General features: G+C 46.2%; 1 protein-coding gene across 1 annotated transcript in view; it reads right to left on the bottom strand.

Annotated features, from left to right (window-relative positions):
- The window catches only part of CTNNAL1 (catenin alpha like 1), a 185,495-nt gene that overhangs the window by 23,505 nt on the left and 145,286 nt on the right, over nt 1–16,704 (bottom strand). Inside the window, exons 9-12 of the mRNA XM_066579218.1 lie at nt 15,521–15,679; nt 14,236–14,328; nt 11,078–11,228; nt 7,361–7,398 (exon numbers count right to left, since the gene is read on the bottom strand). Coding sequence (XP_066435315.1) covers nt 7,361–7,398; nt 11,078–11,228; nt 14,236–14,328; nt 15,521–15,679 — 441 coding nt within the window. The remainder of the gene's footprint in view (nt 1–7,360; nt 7,399–11,077; nt 11,229–14,235; nt 14,329–15,520; nt 15,680–16,704) is intronic.

Raw genomic sequence — 16,704 nt, 5'->3', positions numbered from 1 at the left:
GAGATCAAATCAAATCAAAATCAAATCTTGGTATTTGTATAGCGCCAACTTATTCCGCAGTGCTTTCAGGTAATTATTACTTATTACCCCCCCACCAAGCTGGGTGCTCATTTTACTGACCTCCGAAGGATGGAAGGCTGAGTCGGCCTTGAGCCGGCTACCTGATTCATGCGGGGATCGAACTTGCAACCTTCAGGTCGTAGGCGAGAGCTTACACTCTGCACCACACGATTCCGACCCATGTGGCCCCAGGATAGGCTTTCACATTTAGCCAAGGCTGTACATTGTCCAGGAGCTATCTGATGAAGAGGCATGTTGCCTCAAAACACATGGCGGACATTTATAAAATAGTAAAATGGTTTAAGCCAGAAACTAAACGGGTATTTGCACAAAAATTTGCAACTTCTCTTCTTTTACTGGCCCCACCACTCCTTCTAAAAGTCCATAGGGGGCAGTGTGCGAGAGAGGCTTTGATGTGAGAGTGGGGTCTGTAGGGACAAAATATCTGGTCTGGGCTATTGCTTGGTTGGCTGTGAGGTTTGATTGCATGTTAGAAACATGGCTAAGTCAAGAGAATAGGCCAAAATGTTAGGATCGCAGTGCCTTACAGAAACAAGGAAAAGGATACAAAAAGAGAGCAAAGGCACAAAAATGTTCATGGAGAAAAGTTTTCAATTTCAAAGTTAAAGGGGCACTGATTATATTACCCGCACAGGGCAAAAAGAAGACGCCATCACGAATCCTTAGGGGGCAAGTGGTCAAAAACTCTCCAGTGAATGCGAGAGACCTGCAGCAAGACTTGTGGGCAGCAGATTTCTGTTTGCACAGGAGGGCTTCTTTCACACGAACGTTTATTGGCCGGCGTTTTCACTGCCGGCCAATATACGCTTCAATCTGGGGTGTAGAAGCTCGTAAATGGGCGAACAAATCTAACGTTTGTGCGCCCGTTCACATGGCATGGGGCCCGATGCATATGTGCCAATCTCACCATGCCCGCGCCCATGTCCCCTCCCTCCCAATCGCAGGCTCACCTCTCGTTCTTTGCAATGGGAGGGGGCGGGGGTGGAGCTAAGCTGTGCCCCCCCCCCCATTGATGGCTATGGACAAGGGGTGTGGAGGGGGCTGGAGCTTAGCTCCGCCCACGTCCTGCCCCTTGTCCACAGCCATCAATGGTAGGTGGGGCATGGCGCCGCTTAGCGCAGCCCCGCCTCCTTCCATTGTACAAAACAAGCGGGGAGGAGAGGACAGGTGAGCCTGCATGCAGGGGTTGGGGGAGAAAAGCACAGGGAGGGCTGTCGCATTCCGGCCCAAAAGATAGTTCCAGGACTATCTTTTGGGCCCGACGTAACAATGCCTGGCGCTATATTAGCCGGCCGGGCGCTTTTATACGTCTCAGGAATACGCCCATGTGATCTGATGCATTGGAATCCAATGCATCAGATCACAGCGCATATTGACCGCTGTTTGGGAATTCTGTATTGTGGGTCGTAAAACAAGACTAGAACGTTTCAGGCCTGCATATCAGCGGTGTGTCTGGATGAGGAAGAATAATGCATATGCCGATAAGAACCCCCCTGTCTACAGTGAAGCATGGTGGCCCAGCGATGCCCTGGGGCTGCTTTACTTCCTCCGGCACTGGAAATCTACAGCATGTGGAGGACAAGATGGATTCAAGCAAGTATCAGCAAATCCTAGTAAAAAAAAAACACCATGCCTTGTGAGGAAACTGAAACTTGGGCGTCAATGCCCCTTCCAACATGACAATCCCAAGCATGCCTCAAACTCCACCAAGGATCATAGGATGTCCTGGGAGATTCTAGAGCAGTCTTCATAGTCGTCTGACTTGGACCCCGTAGAAAGTCTTTGGTGGGTTCTGAAGACGGTTGCAGCATGCAAATCAAAGAATATTGCTGAACTGGAGGCCATTGCCCATGAGCAATGGGCTACGAATCCTCAGGAACGCGGTCAGAAGCTCCTGCCTGCTTATGCATCACAGTTGTATCAGGTCATAACAGCAAAAAGTGCTACTAAGTACTGAAGACACTTGTCAAAGGGGTTGGAGAATTCCAGGTCTGCAGGAGTCGTTAAAAGTGGCATTTGTGTTGAATTAGGAGAAACCGCTTGTTATAGTAGTTGTGTGGAGTTATTTAAAGTTTTTTTTTTGGGGGGTGGGGGGGGGGGTTGCAAACAAATACGAACAAACAGCTGAAAGTTTCTAAATTTGGCAAACAGACCCAATTTACAAAGGGGTTTGAATAATTTGGGTTGTGACTGTACATACACTGCACCACTATTACTGAAGTAGGATCATACATTTTTAAAAGGCTTTTGAGAACACCTTCTAGACTCCGAAGTACTTCTATCCTCCTAGTATACAGCCGTAATATACAGAATGATGCCACGAGAAGACTGCGGTACTAACTTCTGAGGGACTACAGAGGAAATAAGGATTGTAAGACTGGAGCATATACTGAACGACAGACTACGAAATGTGCAGGAAATTCAAAATCGCCTTTGCAGCATTCATTGAATACCCAATTACTAAACGCTCCAAGTGCCGATACTTGTAACTAATGGGCCGGGGATTTCATAGCCAGGAGTATTTAATTTCCGTTGCCTCTGGTTATCAGACGTCTCTTGGCAAGGATTAATATGCTGTAATCAGAGCTGAGAACGCACGTGCGTCCTGACGCCAAGAACCAACAGCCTGTTGTGGGGCGGCACATTGGTTAACGTCAGACAAGCAAATCTGCTTAAAGAAGCAAAACCAGGAATATTCATCTGCGTGTCCTTCCCGCATTCAAGTGATTAAACGCTTCCTGAAACCCATATGAAGGACGTAGCGGGGCCATTATAGATGGCATTACTCAGGGCATCTGAAAGGGACACGTTGTACCCATGCCAGGGGATTCCTATGGGGGTGTACGGTTACTATATGTCATATCTGCTGATATAGTGTATCCGTGCTGCGGGACGGATCATCATTGGATTACTTGTTCGGACTCCAGGAGCCCCACATAGTTATTGACACTTTGCATTTTTGCTGTGATTTTGTGCAAAATCACTGCAATTATGTATTTAGCAGCTCTTGGCTGAATTAAAATAATCTGCATGAAAACGGCAGTGCTTATGCTACGATGTTGTACTAATCATGGCAGAACCATACCCACAGATGTAGCAGAGGTGAGCTTGTCTGTGATAACGTGTTGCAGAAAGTTATCTTAAACCGTTACAAAGTTATTGTTCTTCTATCAGAAACGCTCTCTTTTCTCCTTAGGGAGAGCACCTAGACGGGGAGTGAGGAGACTCAAAAGGCCATGCACGCTCCTCTGGGTATTATGCAAATAAGAAAGATGGAATAAATCCTCCACAGTGCCACCTATTGGAAGGCAGAATTCCTTCAAGCCAAAGTCAGACTCTTTACACAAGCCTGGTTGGTCAACTGATGAAGGGTAAATACCCTGAAACAGCTGTCTGTGCATGGAGTCTAGCTTTGCTTTCAATTCCCGGTCATTGTTACCAGGCTTGTATAAAGAGTCTAACTTTGGCTTGAAGGTATGCTGCCTTCCAATAGGTGGCGCTGTGGAGGTATTATTTCATCTCCCTTATTTGTTCTTCTATCTTAATGTTACAGAAGCCTTTCGGAAGTAACTGAAAATGGTAAATAAACTGGGGCACAGTGAGTTATCCGAACACATTAAACATCATGTTAAACTTTGCTGCATCTATAGGTGGGTGATATAGGAGCATTGGTGGCATAAAGTACTTCTAGCACACAGGAGGATTAGAAGAGCATTGCATCCCTGTGCTGCTGCCAACTTGAAGGTAATGAGGGGGCTGAGAAGACAGGGATCAGTATTTAAGAGAGAGGGGGCTGTATGTGAAAAAGAGGAATCTGTGGGGGGGGGGGGGGGGGGGGCAGTGTCAAGAGAGAGAGAAGAGTCCCTAAGAGGCTGTGTGTGACAGAAAAGGGTCTGTGGTAGGCTTTGATGTGAGAGTGGGGTCTGTAGGGACAAGATGGGATGAAGCTGAGGGGGTGGAATGAGTCTGCGAGGTGTGCCGCCGTCTAGGCATGTACACTCCTAAAGAAAAGACGTAGAATTATGGAAACGGCAAAAATCGCTGGAAATGTTAATGATAGGCCAATCATGAAAAAATTAAATTTCCTCAACGTTTATTCAGTATCGACTATGAGCGCCACGCACACAAACACACACTAGCACGTCCCACCTGATATCAACGAGGTGAATAGTTGTCTGAGGAAGGTTCTGCATGCTGAATGCACTTGGGCACACAAATCATCAGGATGCTGGCTGCTCCCCTTTGCAACCAACCAATGACATTCCACGTGTGCTGGATGGCAGACAAGTGCGGAGATGCTGCAGCCATGGTAGAACCTTCGGGCCACACAGGCGGCTTATAGTTACACCAGCAACATGCAGCCTTGGGTTGCTGTGTTGAAAAAAATGGCTCCTGGGACACTTTGGAGAACTGGCTGTACCAATGGTTACATGAGCGAAGCAACATAACGCTGAGCTGTTAGTTTACCTGAGATGAAGACTAGAGGGGTCCTACTACCATACATTATGCCCCCCATACCCTAATCCCAGAAGTAGGACCAGTGTGACATTCCCCCAAGAAAGCCTCTTCATGGTGTTGCCCACGGGGCCTCCGGCTATCACTGTGTCTGAGACAAAAGCAGGACTCATCGCTGAAGAGGCTAGACCTCCACTGCCATCTTGCTCTGCACCATGCTCGCCTATGAGAGAGGAGAAGTGAGGTCAATGGCACACTGGTCGCTGGACATCTTGTTGATAGCCCGATGCCATGCAAGAACTTCTGATGGTTTGTGTGGACACCGTTCAATGTGATGTCCAAGTTCACTCACAGTACAGAACGGATCACTACACAACATTCTTCTAATCGGATGATCCCTCCGTGCAGAGATTTGCCTCTGCGCACCTCTTGCTGCCCTTCCAGTTCGTCGTTCTCCCAACCACTGGGACCCGTGCGGACGTCTCAGCCTACATGTACAATGACCTGCCGGAGGGATAAACCAAGCTCTCCGCTCAAGGCTTCTGTCCCTGTTTGCAACAACTGGTGATAAGTGGCACGTTGACGAACAGGAGGCATCGCACAATCGCACCACAAGACTACCTCATTTTGGAGGTTTCATGTGACTGAAAAAAAAAAACTTTCGATACCGTTGAAGCCCCTCCCACATGCCACAGATTGGAGCTAGGTGTTTGAAAACTTGCTCATTTGCATATCTTAGTGGACACTTCAGCTTCCTTGATTTACATAATGGTTTGTTCTTCTTGGTGTTGCAGTTTTACTGTTTCGGATGCGGTTGGATGCTTGGCCTACATGCTTCCATTGTGAAAGGGAAAACAATGAGAAGACTCAAATACTTGACGCCTTTTTGCTTCTTCTCCGTGTCGCTCTACACAAGTAAGCGCAGTAGGCTAGGCTTTCCTTTACAGTTTGCCCGTCATGGCCTAGTGTATGCCCATAGGGTAATATGCTGAGTGCACGGGAGCCCAAGGACACGTCAGAGATCATGCTTACTCCCAAATGCCTACGACGTGTCTAAAAACAAGTTGTGACCAGAAGCTAATGGGCGATAACACAGACACATTTTAGGATAAGCTTCTCTCTCGTGATGCTCGGCACCGCTGGTCAGGTGATGCCACTTTCTCTTTGCCTGGCGGGAAGGTGGCAGGGTCCTGTGGTGGGTGGGTGCTGCGCAGTTGTTTGGTGGTGAAGAAGCCAACACTATCTGCCAGGGTCGGTTGCGGGTGCGTAGCTGGTTTCAGATGGTAGTCTGTGCTGGTGGGATGGGTTTGGGCCGTGTTTTCTTTGCAGGGGTGCTGCGGATTTTTCTGCTACGGGAGGGTCAGGTGGGCCCAATGTCCACGGGCGTATGCGTAACACACCATGGGTCTCCTGCGGCGTTTTACACATACACAGCCCATACACTCTGCTGGCAGAGACTTATATAGGCGGAGCATTCACTGAGCACGCCCGGGAATCTTGCGTCACGGACATGTGCAGGATCAGTATTATTTCGCACGCTTGTCGTGAATTTACAAGAGATCGCTGTGGTTTACAATGTAATTGTGAGCCTCTTATGCATTTCAGGCTACACAGTATATTGTTAATCATACTGCTTAAAATGTGTAAGAGACGTCTTGATCTTTGCCTGGTGTTGGTGGAGGGACCCAAGATAATTGGGGGCCCCAATAAATTAAGTGTTCGCTATCCTTTATATCCTTAGATCTGGCCCTGGGATAATTCTGAGATACTGAAAAAATGTTGCATCTGAGAAAATGTTGTAAAGCCATAAAAGGCGGCGAATTCAACCGCTTTCGTCCTCAGCTACTCCAGCGTGTATTAGTCTATTACTATACACGGACCAGACCAGTGATTGTCTACAGCAGTCCAGTATATGGGCTTCTTATTACTACACTTATGTAAACAAATCCCAGAAAGAAAGACTGTAATGGTGATTAAACCCGGCAAGGATAGCTTATTACATAGCCCCTCCTCCCTGTCTAACCACTCTGAGGTTAAACGGCCATAATTGCAATCTCTCCGATCCCTGTTGGTGGAGGCAGGCATCAGTTGTGTAACTTAGTCGGCATCTGGTGTGTATAGAGTGGGCTCACCTCTGTATGGTACATTCATGTCATTAAGGGGTTAAAATGTGTTCGCAAATAACCTATTACAGAAGTCTGGCTTAATAAAGTGGTTGCGTGTGGGTCAGGGGGGGGGGGGGATGTTCACAGTCATCTACTAGCCGAAGCAGAAGCCTCATCCCACTCTCTCTAGAAGCCTAGGCACCCATGCATTACACGGACAACAGATTTGTTTAACTGTGTAATACTAGAATTCTAAATTATTGCATTTAATTGGAGCTGTATACATTCACTTTCAGTAAGCTCCCCCTAGTGGTGGCAGCACATAGCCAAAAAAGGTCTATGCTAGGAAATAGAGCCAGATAACAAAGCCTTGACCCCTGACTATATTACAAAATGAGTCAGTAATGAATGAGCACAACTGGGTGGAAAATAACACACATAAGATGGAACAACATGAGATTACTCTACACAGTCTTGATATCTTTTTGAACATTTCAACAAACCATTATAGCTAATGGTATAACTGGAATATGCGCAGGGTGCACAGTCCGTCCTACGAGAACTGCCGTTACCGATCCATACCTTACAGAGGCCATACCTGTATGTGCGCTATAAGTGTATGACAAATGTATTAACAAGTTACAGAACTTATTGTAGAACCAGCTGGAGACACCAATAAAACATTTAGCATGAAGGCAAAACGCATTGAATCCACTTACCCCCGGCCTCGGTAGAGAAAGGTAAGCACGCTTGTCACCTGCCAAAATAGAAAGACACATGACTGTTACTCCGGCTGGTCCCCTGATGCTGCAGGTACGCCTATTTAAAAACCTAACCGCATTCTAACTAGTCAAGACATTACAGATGTACTATTCAAAATACAGCAGTTTGACGCACATTGTGCTCTGCGCCGCACTTACTAGGTTTTAAGACTCTCTTTCCAACTCATCCAATGAGGGAGCAAGGTGCAACATTGTGCCAAATTGCTGTAAATGTTGCCAAAGAAGTTTGCAGCAATTTTTAGCATAAACTAAGCCAACGTATAGGTGCTATACACGGAGACTAGACAGCATTTACATTCCATAGATTTACCACCAACTGTGATGAATCTGGCAGATTGTAAGACCGGCCGCCTTAGTTCGCACTAACTTCTAGACATTATCAGTAAATGTGCCCCAACGTGTGCAACGTGCAACCCTACACCCTCGGGCCGTCTGTCATTCAGTCCTAGTGAGCTAGAAGTGAAATTCTGTTGAGGCCAATGCTGCACTAAAGCGGTAATATCTGGCACATATTCCCAAGGGCTTCCTATGGGTTTGCTGGATGGCCTTAATAGTAGCCCAAAACATTGCCTAGATTGCTGCTGGTGTACACAAGAATATTCGCATGAACGAGCGTGCTAACTTTATATAGGTTGCATATGCTTCGCCAACTGGCAGAATTAGTTCCTGCAGACCTGCACCCATATAGGCAAGCGAGGGTGTGCACTGTTGCAAAATGATAGGTTTGCAGACTGTAGACATGCGACAACTGACGACCTCTGCAGGACGTAAACTTCTATTCTGATGATGATGGAAGTTGGTTTAGGTCCGAAAATTAACTGACAAATGAGCAACCCACTATTTCCTAGCATAGCTGTTCCAGATCTGCACACACAGAACATATGGGAGGTTTAACATCTCAATATAGAAGCGTTAACCCTTTGCAATCCAATTTTGGATTCAGGGTTTCCTAGGGGGCTTTCTCTTTCAGCCATTATACAATGGCGCCATCTACTGGCTAGAGACAGTACTGCGGTATGTGACGTGCCAGAGAGGCCCCCGACAACAGAGCGGCCAGTAATCTACAGTAAGAATACCCTGTCAGACGTCTTCCGACATTGGAAGCTGTGTAGCCTTCAATCGGAATGTCTTTAGACGTCAGGCAGTGGATTGGAAAGGGTTAATGTGCACAAAATGCTAACTTAATTTTGTGTTGTTTAGTATTACTTAGTAAGTATTAATATCTTGTTTTAAGCAGTAAGAAATCCGTCTGGAAATACTTTTCCCTAAAACACACAAACACAAATAGGCAGAAGTATTATAAGTGATACCGGTAGAGATGAGCGAACGTACTCACTAAGGCAAATTACTCGAGCGAGTATTGCCTTTTGCGAGTACCTGCAAGTCTCTAAAGATTCGGGTGCCGAGAAACCCCCCCCTCCGCTTACTCCTGCAACTCACCGCCCCCCCCCCCCCTGCTGGCACCCGAATCTTTTGAGACGAGCGAGCAGGTACTCGCAAAAGGCAATACTCGCTCGAGTAGTTAGCCTTAGCGAGTACGCTCGCTCATCTCTAGATACCGGTAACGTAATATAAGTAGGGCCATTATATAAAACCAGTACTTTCCGACAAGGCATTGTGGAATACTCGGCCTCCCTTCTGGCTGTTCTATATCAGGTGTTGCGCCCCCCTGAGAGCGGCGGAGGCATCATCGTTCAGCACTCGGCTGCTGGCTTCGGATAAATGTACTCGCGGTCTTAATTTATATTTTGCGCTCAGTTTCTCTTCGCAACGAGATGTGAAAATGGAATAATTTAGTCTCTCCAAAATAATTGCAGTCAAGTAAGAGAACATAATTCTATGTGAAGAATAATCCGCGAGTCCCGATACTTCATGTGAAGTCATTGTGCCGGCGGCCATGGAGATTCATTTAAATTAGACGCCTCGGTATTTTCTTGCAACAGAAAACAAAACCCAAAATCCTTTAAATATTTGGCATGAGCTGGTGGTTACATAACGGAGCCGGCCAGGGCCATCCTGGTGTAAACCCCAACCCTTCATCATACTAGAACTTGTGCCGTAGCCAGGATCCTCCAGTGGAGAGTAGTTACAAACGGGGTCTCTAACGCTGGAGGACCCATCCTTGTCCCGCAATGGCCATTGTGTATTGCTTCACTTCCCCTGAGGTCTCAATGCAAGGAGATAGAACACTTAAAGGGATTGTACCAGAATCACAAGTTATCCCATATCCGCAGGATAGGGGATAAATTACTGATCAATGGGGTGGTGGTGGGGGGGGGGGGGGATCATCACTGAGACCCCAGCCTGGAGACAACGGGAGTTCGGGAGACTGAATAGAGCACTGGTGGCGCACTTTCAATGTGACTGCCGCCAAAAAGTAGCAAGCGCTCAGGCATTTCTATCAGCCCTGTTAAAATGCAGGGAGCCCCAACCGCGCACGCTCTGCCAGCGCTCTAGTCATTCGAATGTCACTGGAGGCAGAGAAGCGACCCCACAGTGATAGGCTAAAGGGCGCCAAGGGTCCCCTGTGCTTAAGATCAGCGAGGGTCTCAGCAGAGATAACGTGCAATTCTAGTACAGCTCCTTTAAGGCCCTTCTGGACTGCTCAACCGATTCTACATTCGTTGATCAGATCATTTTCCCGTATGAGCAGGGCAGTGATCTCATTTGTTGGCTGATCGAATCCTCTCTGCGGCCACCAAATTCATCAGTCAGGAGCTCCCCTTGTAGACTGGGAATTTGCTTCAGACAGTGATGAATATGTATGGGGGACAGGTGATTGTATCAACGACTGCTTGCTTCCCGTGAAGTCTGAATCGGCCCATGTGAAGGCCACTTATACCAGCACCAATCCTGTTGAGCAGTGCTCATCATGCGTCTCAGATTGAGACATCTACACGTACCTTTCTGCCAGACTTGCCAACAGATTGCAAACAGGGTGTAAGAGCATGCTACCAGTGCCTAGGAATAAGCCATCATTACATATGGCCCCATCTAAAGAGACGCCCTTGTAGCTGGCAGATGGGCCCTCACAGTTTGATCAAAATGTTTACCAATAACCTCAAAAATATATACATATTACACATAGCAGTAATGCAATCAACAATTCCTATATTCAGTGCTGGCCTATAGTTCTGTGCTCTTGTAGCGTGCGGTTACACCCTGGGTGCATTCTGCATTGCAGCCATAGTAGCATGCACCGACATACATTGATTTCACTCTGGAGTTGCTGCTAATCTTGTTTTTGTATGGACCATTTAGAGGCGATTACTGGGCATGCAGGCGCAGTGGGACACTGAGATCAAGCCCTATACAAAAAGTGTAGGGCTCACACCGCGAGGTGCGCCGAGCAATAGAGCAGGCTGCGATCTAGTTCTCAAGTGCATCAGCATGCAAGGTCTACACGCTCATGTTCACGAATCAATAAAAGTCCACTGACTCCATTCACCGCATATTACGCGGCCATGCGTCGCACGAGTAATGCGCGGTGAAGAAATGCCCGTGGACATGAGCCCTGCGGTAAAGACGCGTATACCCATTATGTACATTTTATGTTTGCACCTACCGCAGCATTGGCCTCAAGAAGATGGATATTATGAAGACAGAATAAGCTAAGCAATCCACCCAAGACGTTCGTCATCACGCATTTCTTACCTCGCCTTCCCTCGAACACATCATTGATTTCCCGCAATAAGATGGACATATCGCTCAGCTGAGACTCCCAGGCTTCACAAAAGACATCCAAGTTTTCTTTAGCAATCTTGCTCGTTGGATGTAGCGCTAGTGTTTCTGCCGCCGACATGATCTGGAAATTGCAAAATATGGTAAAAATCAAAAATAATGTATATTTATAAAGTATTAACCCCTTAGAGACCGCCCTACAGTGTAATTACGTCCCCCAGATGCAGGACGTATATAAAGGGCGATCGCAGGGCGACCTCCCTTTATACATCCTGGGTGCCGACTATTTCTTACAGCCGACACATGGCAGCAACAGCTGCGGTGAGCCGCGCGACCCAATGGGGCTATTAACTCTTTAAATGCTGTTGTCAATTCTGACAGCAGCTTTTAAATCTCCCGAACGATATAGCCCCCCGCAATGAGATTGCAGTGAACCATGCGAGTGTTATCGCAGCTGGGGGCCTTCTGAAAGGCATTACATTATACTGCTGGAGCAATCAAAACATTGCAAGTTGTGGTCCCCTAGGGGGACTTAAAAAAAAAAAAAAAGTAAAAACAAGATCAATAAAGTTTTAGTAATTATAAAAAAAAAAAAATTTGTAAAAGTTTAAATCCTCCTTTTACCATATTTATAATAAAATATTCAAAATCATAAAACAAAAATGCAGATAATTGGTACTGCCACATTCGTAACAGCCGTACTATAAAACATTAGACTGTTTATCCAGCACAGCAAGCTTCATTTAATAAGAATCCAAAATATCATATTTCTGTTCTTTACACTTTCCCAAAAAATCACAAAGTGTAGATCCGCGCCACCACACAGAAATACGAAATAACAAATGGGGGATTTTTCTACTCACCTGGTGCAAAGCAGGATCCCCACGTTTGGGAAGATAACCCGCTTGCACCGATGATCCCCGTTTGCCTGTAGAACTACAGATGTTCCTTTGTGCAGGATCCAAAAAAAATCCTCAAATCAAGGAGATGCAGCAGTAGGAAAACCCCAGTGGGTATTGCACCAAACAATGGGGGAGAAAGTAATATAAAACAAGCAAAAAACTCCTTCTGCGCTCTTTCTTCGGGGTCTTGCGATCCAAATAGGGAAACTACCAGGTCTCCACAAGGCTTGAAAAAGGCGCTTATAAGAGTGCCGAAACGCGTTGCAAAACCCATATGTTTTTAGGTACAAATAGTACAATTAAATATACTCTGTTGCATATTGTGGAGACCTGGTAGTTTCCCTATTTGGATCGCAAGACCCCGAAGAAAGAGCGCAGAAAAAAATCAAAAAAAAATAAAAAAATTAAAAAAATCAAAAAAAAAAAATCGCATGCACCTCTAAAATTGTACCAATGAAAAACTAAAAGTTGTCCCGCAAATAACATATGCCCTCACACTCTTAAGTCTATAGAAATCTAAAAATGTTCTGCTCTGGTCGCAGCCGTCTGACATTGTGCACGCGCTGTCAAACCTGACAATGATGTGTAATCCATCAGCCAGCCTAAAGGCTACCAAGGCTGCCAAACATTTAACCCATTAGGCTCTGCCTGTGGCAAGGCTTAGTACGTGAATGTTAAAATTACAATATGCTGCACTACTGAAGTATTCCAGTATATTGTAGAAGCAAATGATCACAAGTTCAAGTCCTCTATGGGAACTAAGAAAAAAAATGTAAAATTGAGTAAAATCAATTTTTTTTAATTAAAAATAAAAATTCCCAAAATCTTTTTTTTTTTAAATTTTTCTCACGAAGGAATCTAAACAATAAAAATAAACATAATAATTAGTACTGCAGCACCAGAAAAAGCATGAACTAAGTATTGCATTATTAATACTGCGCAATGAATGCTGTCCAAATAAAAAAAAAAAATACAATCCTTGAATTTAAAAAAAAAGTTGTATTTACACAAAAATGTTGGGACTTAAAACTACAGCCGATCACGCAAAAAACGAGCCTCCACACAGCTTCATTAATGGGAAAATAAAGTTATGTGGCTCTTTTCCTGGTAACGGGGCTTTAAATACCCCGCCTTTGGTAAGCGCTGTGATTGGTTCATCAAGCGCCGGCCCCATTTGGCTAGCTCTCAATCCAATCACAGCACTTAACGGTGGCGGGGTATTCAGGTATTCAAAGCCCCGTCACTAGAAGAGAACCCTGTCAGCGCTGAGGACTGCAGCCTGCCACAGCGCTGGAGACCAATGCGAGGGACACAGATGCTGGCGGCCAGGTGAGTATACATTTTATTCTCTAACCTAGTGTAGCTAGGGCTTATATTTCACCCCCCTTCCCTTAAAATAGGGGTAGGGCTTATCGGGAAAAAGGGTATTACTTTACCGGTGGTCCCTCTTACTTAGTGCTCCGTCGGTATCTAGCAGTTACGTCCCGTACGGTATTACTGGTCAGGCACGCTCAGTGCCTTCATACTCTGTAATCACAAAGCTTGTACAGACATGAATGCACTAACTGGCAGAACGGCATTGTGGGAGATGTAGTTTTTTGCACTCCCCTGTGTGAAGAGATCTGAGGCTGGATGGAAAGCAGGTCAGCAAAAAAAGGTACTGGGGTTCAGTTTAATGATTTGCAGGTGTGGAATAATGGCAGTAAGTGGAAACATTAGGGACATTCTGAGTTTCGCCCCGACCCCTTTATTAGAATGGTCTGGTTCTGTTTCAGGCCCGAGAGGCATATCTTGTCCTGCCCGCTGCCAGCTCTTGGGCTCCAGTTACAGATTTCTTCTAACTACCAGCGCCGCAGCTAAGAATACACTTTGGCAGCATCTTAACTTGTCTGCAAATGTTCTCGTTGGTTGAAGTAGTTTTGCTACATAAACAAGATGCTTTATTTCTTAAGTCGTCCTAATTACATTTTCTTCTACTATTATAAACGGATTATGTCGTCTCCTTCAGCTTCTTCCCCTCTACATTCTATTCCTTGGCCCTTCTCTCCCCAATGTAAGACTGACAAGAGGTCTCATATTCCCCCCCCCCCCAATGGTTGTCGGCATCCTACATGGGAACCGGGCTAGAACACAACCCCCCGGGAGAAGCCCGCTGTTAACTCTTCGCCTGCTTTCTATTTCCACGTGCAATATTAAACAGCAAGCACAGTAATCTCAGAGCTTCCATACCTGCGGCCCAGTGACTTGGAACGTATCTTCTGCGTGAATGCATGCGATCTCCAAAGGTTCCGTGCCTGAAACATGTCTGAGCAGCCGACACGTCTGCAAGAACCAACAGAAACCCCTTAGTAACCAAAACCATCCATGCACTTATGTAATAAAGAACAACCACGCGAGCTGCAGGACACGACCGCGCGGGCTCAGTTATGCATCTGAGGAGCAGAGAAGCGGAAATAAAAGCGGAATTAACCCTTTCCAATCCACTGACTGACGTCTGAAGACATTCTGATTGAAGGCTGTACAGCTCCGATGTCGGAAGACGTCCGGCAGGGTATTCTTACTGTAGATTACTGGCCGCTCTGTTGTCGGGGGCCTCTCCAGCATGTCACATACTGCAGTACAGGCTCTAGCCAGCAGATGGCACCATTGTAAAATGGCAGAAAGAGAAAGACCCCCTAGGAAACCCTGAATCTAAAATTGCATTGCAAAGGGTTAAACGTTTCAGTTTTGCTCACCATTGATTTTGACAGGTTTTCATTAAAAACTGAACTATTTCTGTTTCATTCTGTTCCATTTCAGTTTTTCAAACGAAACAAATGGCGCGGCTGACGCCTATTTCTTTGAAGATTTGCCATAAATAACAAGCCGTGTCAACAACGTCCATTCTATAAGGCCAACTCATTGCTACAATTGGCAAAAGTAAACCCCATAGTACATCTTATGGCGAGTCACCCATGAAAGGTGCCACTATGGGAAAACATGGCAGGGTGCGCCGTCAGTGCTCGGCTATTTTAGGGTAGCTTCCATCTTGGATTCCCGTCTTTCATGCAGAGAACGGCATGGAGATGGTAACCTGCGCGCCTGGACTGAACCGAAGACTGATCACCATGGAACTCTTCTGGAGCCCAAATATAATGGACGCGCAAATGCAGATGTATCGCAGCTGTGAGGAACTGGCCTTCTGCTCTGCTACTTACTGGCCACCAGGGGCGCTGCTTGTTTTTGACTACAGCATTTTTCTAGCCAACACAGATGCCAAACACAATAACCGAAAACTGGCAAGCCTCATTACAAGTCAATGAGACGCATCAGAATGTTACAATTTGGGGGAAATTTTGTCTAAATTTTGACTTTGATTTTCTATTCTGAAGTTAAAACTGCACCAAGTCTGCCAAGTGACCCCCAGCAGCACCGGCAGTACGATGCTAGAAGTGCGTCAGAGGAAATCTACCGGTTCATAATCACCCCCGCATGAGAAGAAGTCTCAAGGAGTAATCAGGTTGTGGCAACTCACTTCCACCAGTTGTTCCTTCTGCTCCGATAGCTTGCAGGTATACTCCGCCACGGCTTCCAGGTTTCCTTCTGCTCCGGCGATCTTCAGTGCTTTCAGGACAATGTGATCGGCGTGGTATTTCAGTAAGTCAGATGCCAGTGTCGTCGCCGCACCGTGAAGCTGAAAATAAACACAATTACCAGTTATATTAGTACATATACATGCAAGACTATCTAGTTAGAGGCCGGACTTCCACGCCCGCACTGCCGGTGACGGGGCACCACCACCACAGAACATATACACGTAAGACTATCTAGTTAGAGGCCGGACATCTGCGCCCCCACCCCCGGTGACGGGGCACCACCACCACAGAACATATACATGTAAGACTATCTAGTTAGAGGCCGGACTTCTGCGCCCCCATCCCCGGTGACGGGGCACCACCACCACCTACCATATGCTATATGACTGGTGTTACCAGAATGGGGGTCCAACTGCCATCTCCGCACCCCTATAGCCATACAGACTATAAACACAGTACTTGCGACCACTTCCATCATACATATCTGCAGAACTTTACAGTTATTTTGGTAATCTGTGGACACTTTTGCTTCAAGGATTTGATAAACAACTCAGGAACCTTCCCAGTTAGCTACTTTGTATCAAAGTTTAAGATGCAGAACTCCATTTCAGTGGGGTAGGAGGTGGTGGAATGACTGTAAGTAACCCTGCAGGTCATTATTTGTTTCTCCATTCAGTTTGATCAGCTTCATTTTATGATCTAAACAAAGGCAATAATGAAGTGACGGCACGTGTGACGGCTTCATCCAAGTTCCGACGGGCCGGAGACGGCTCTTTCCTGGGTCTGCTGCCTATATTTATCTCCGAGTGCTACAACTAATGAGTGAGATTTGCTTCCTGCTCGGATCTGGCAAAGCAAAATATGTGTTTAGCAAAACGGCATCTATTCTGGGCTGACAGGATCTGCCCGGCACTCGCACACCGCCCGCTGCCAGACGAGAGTTTGATTTGCTTCCTCAAGTATTTGGATTCTGGGTGCAGATTTCTTAGACAGTAAATCACTCGGACTTTCTGCAGATCCCATCGGTGGGGCTCCGGTAACGCATGAAAGCCTCGCTTGTGTTTGTTAGTAAACTATTCCAGAAGCTCTGTGCCGCCGGTGAGCCATTGGGCAATGCTGGGTC

Source organism: Eleutherodactylus coqui, chromosome 9 (assembly GCF_035609145.1).
Source record: "Eleutherodactylus coqui strain aEleCoq1 chromosome 9, aEleCoq1.hap1, whole genome shotgun sequence".
NCBI lineage: Eukaryota > Metazoa > Chordata > Amphibia > Anura > Eleutherodactylidae > Eleutherodactylus > Eleutherodactylus coqui.
The sequence above is the reverse complement of the archived record's forward strand: the minus strand, read 5'-3'. Positions and strand labels throughout refer to the sequence as shown.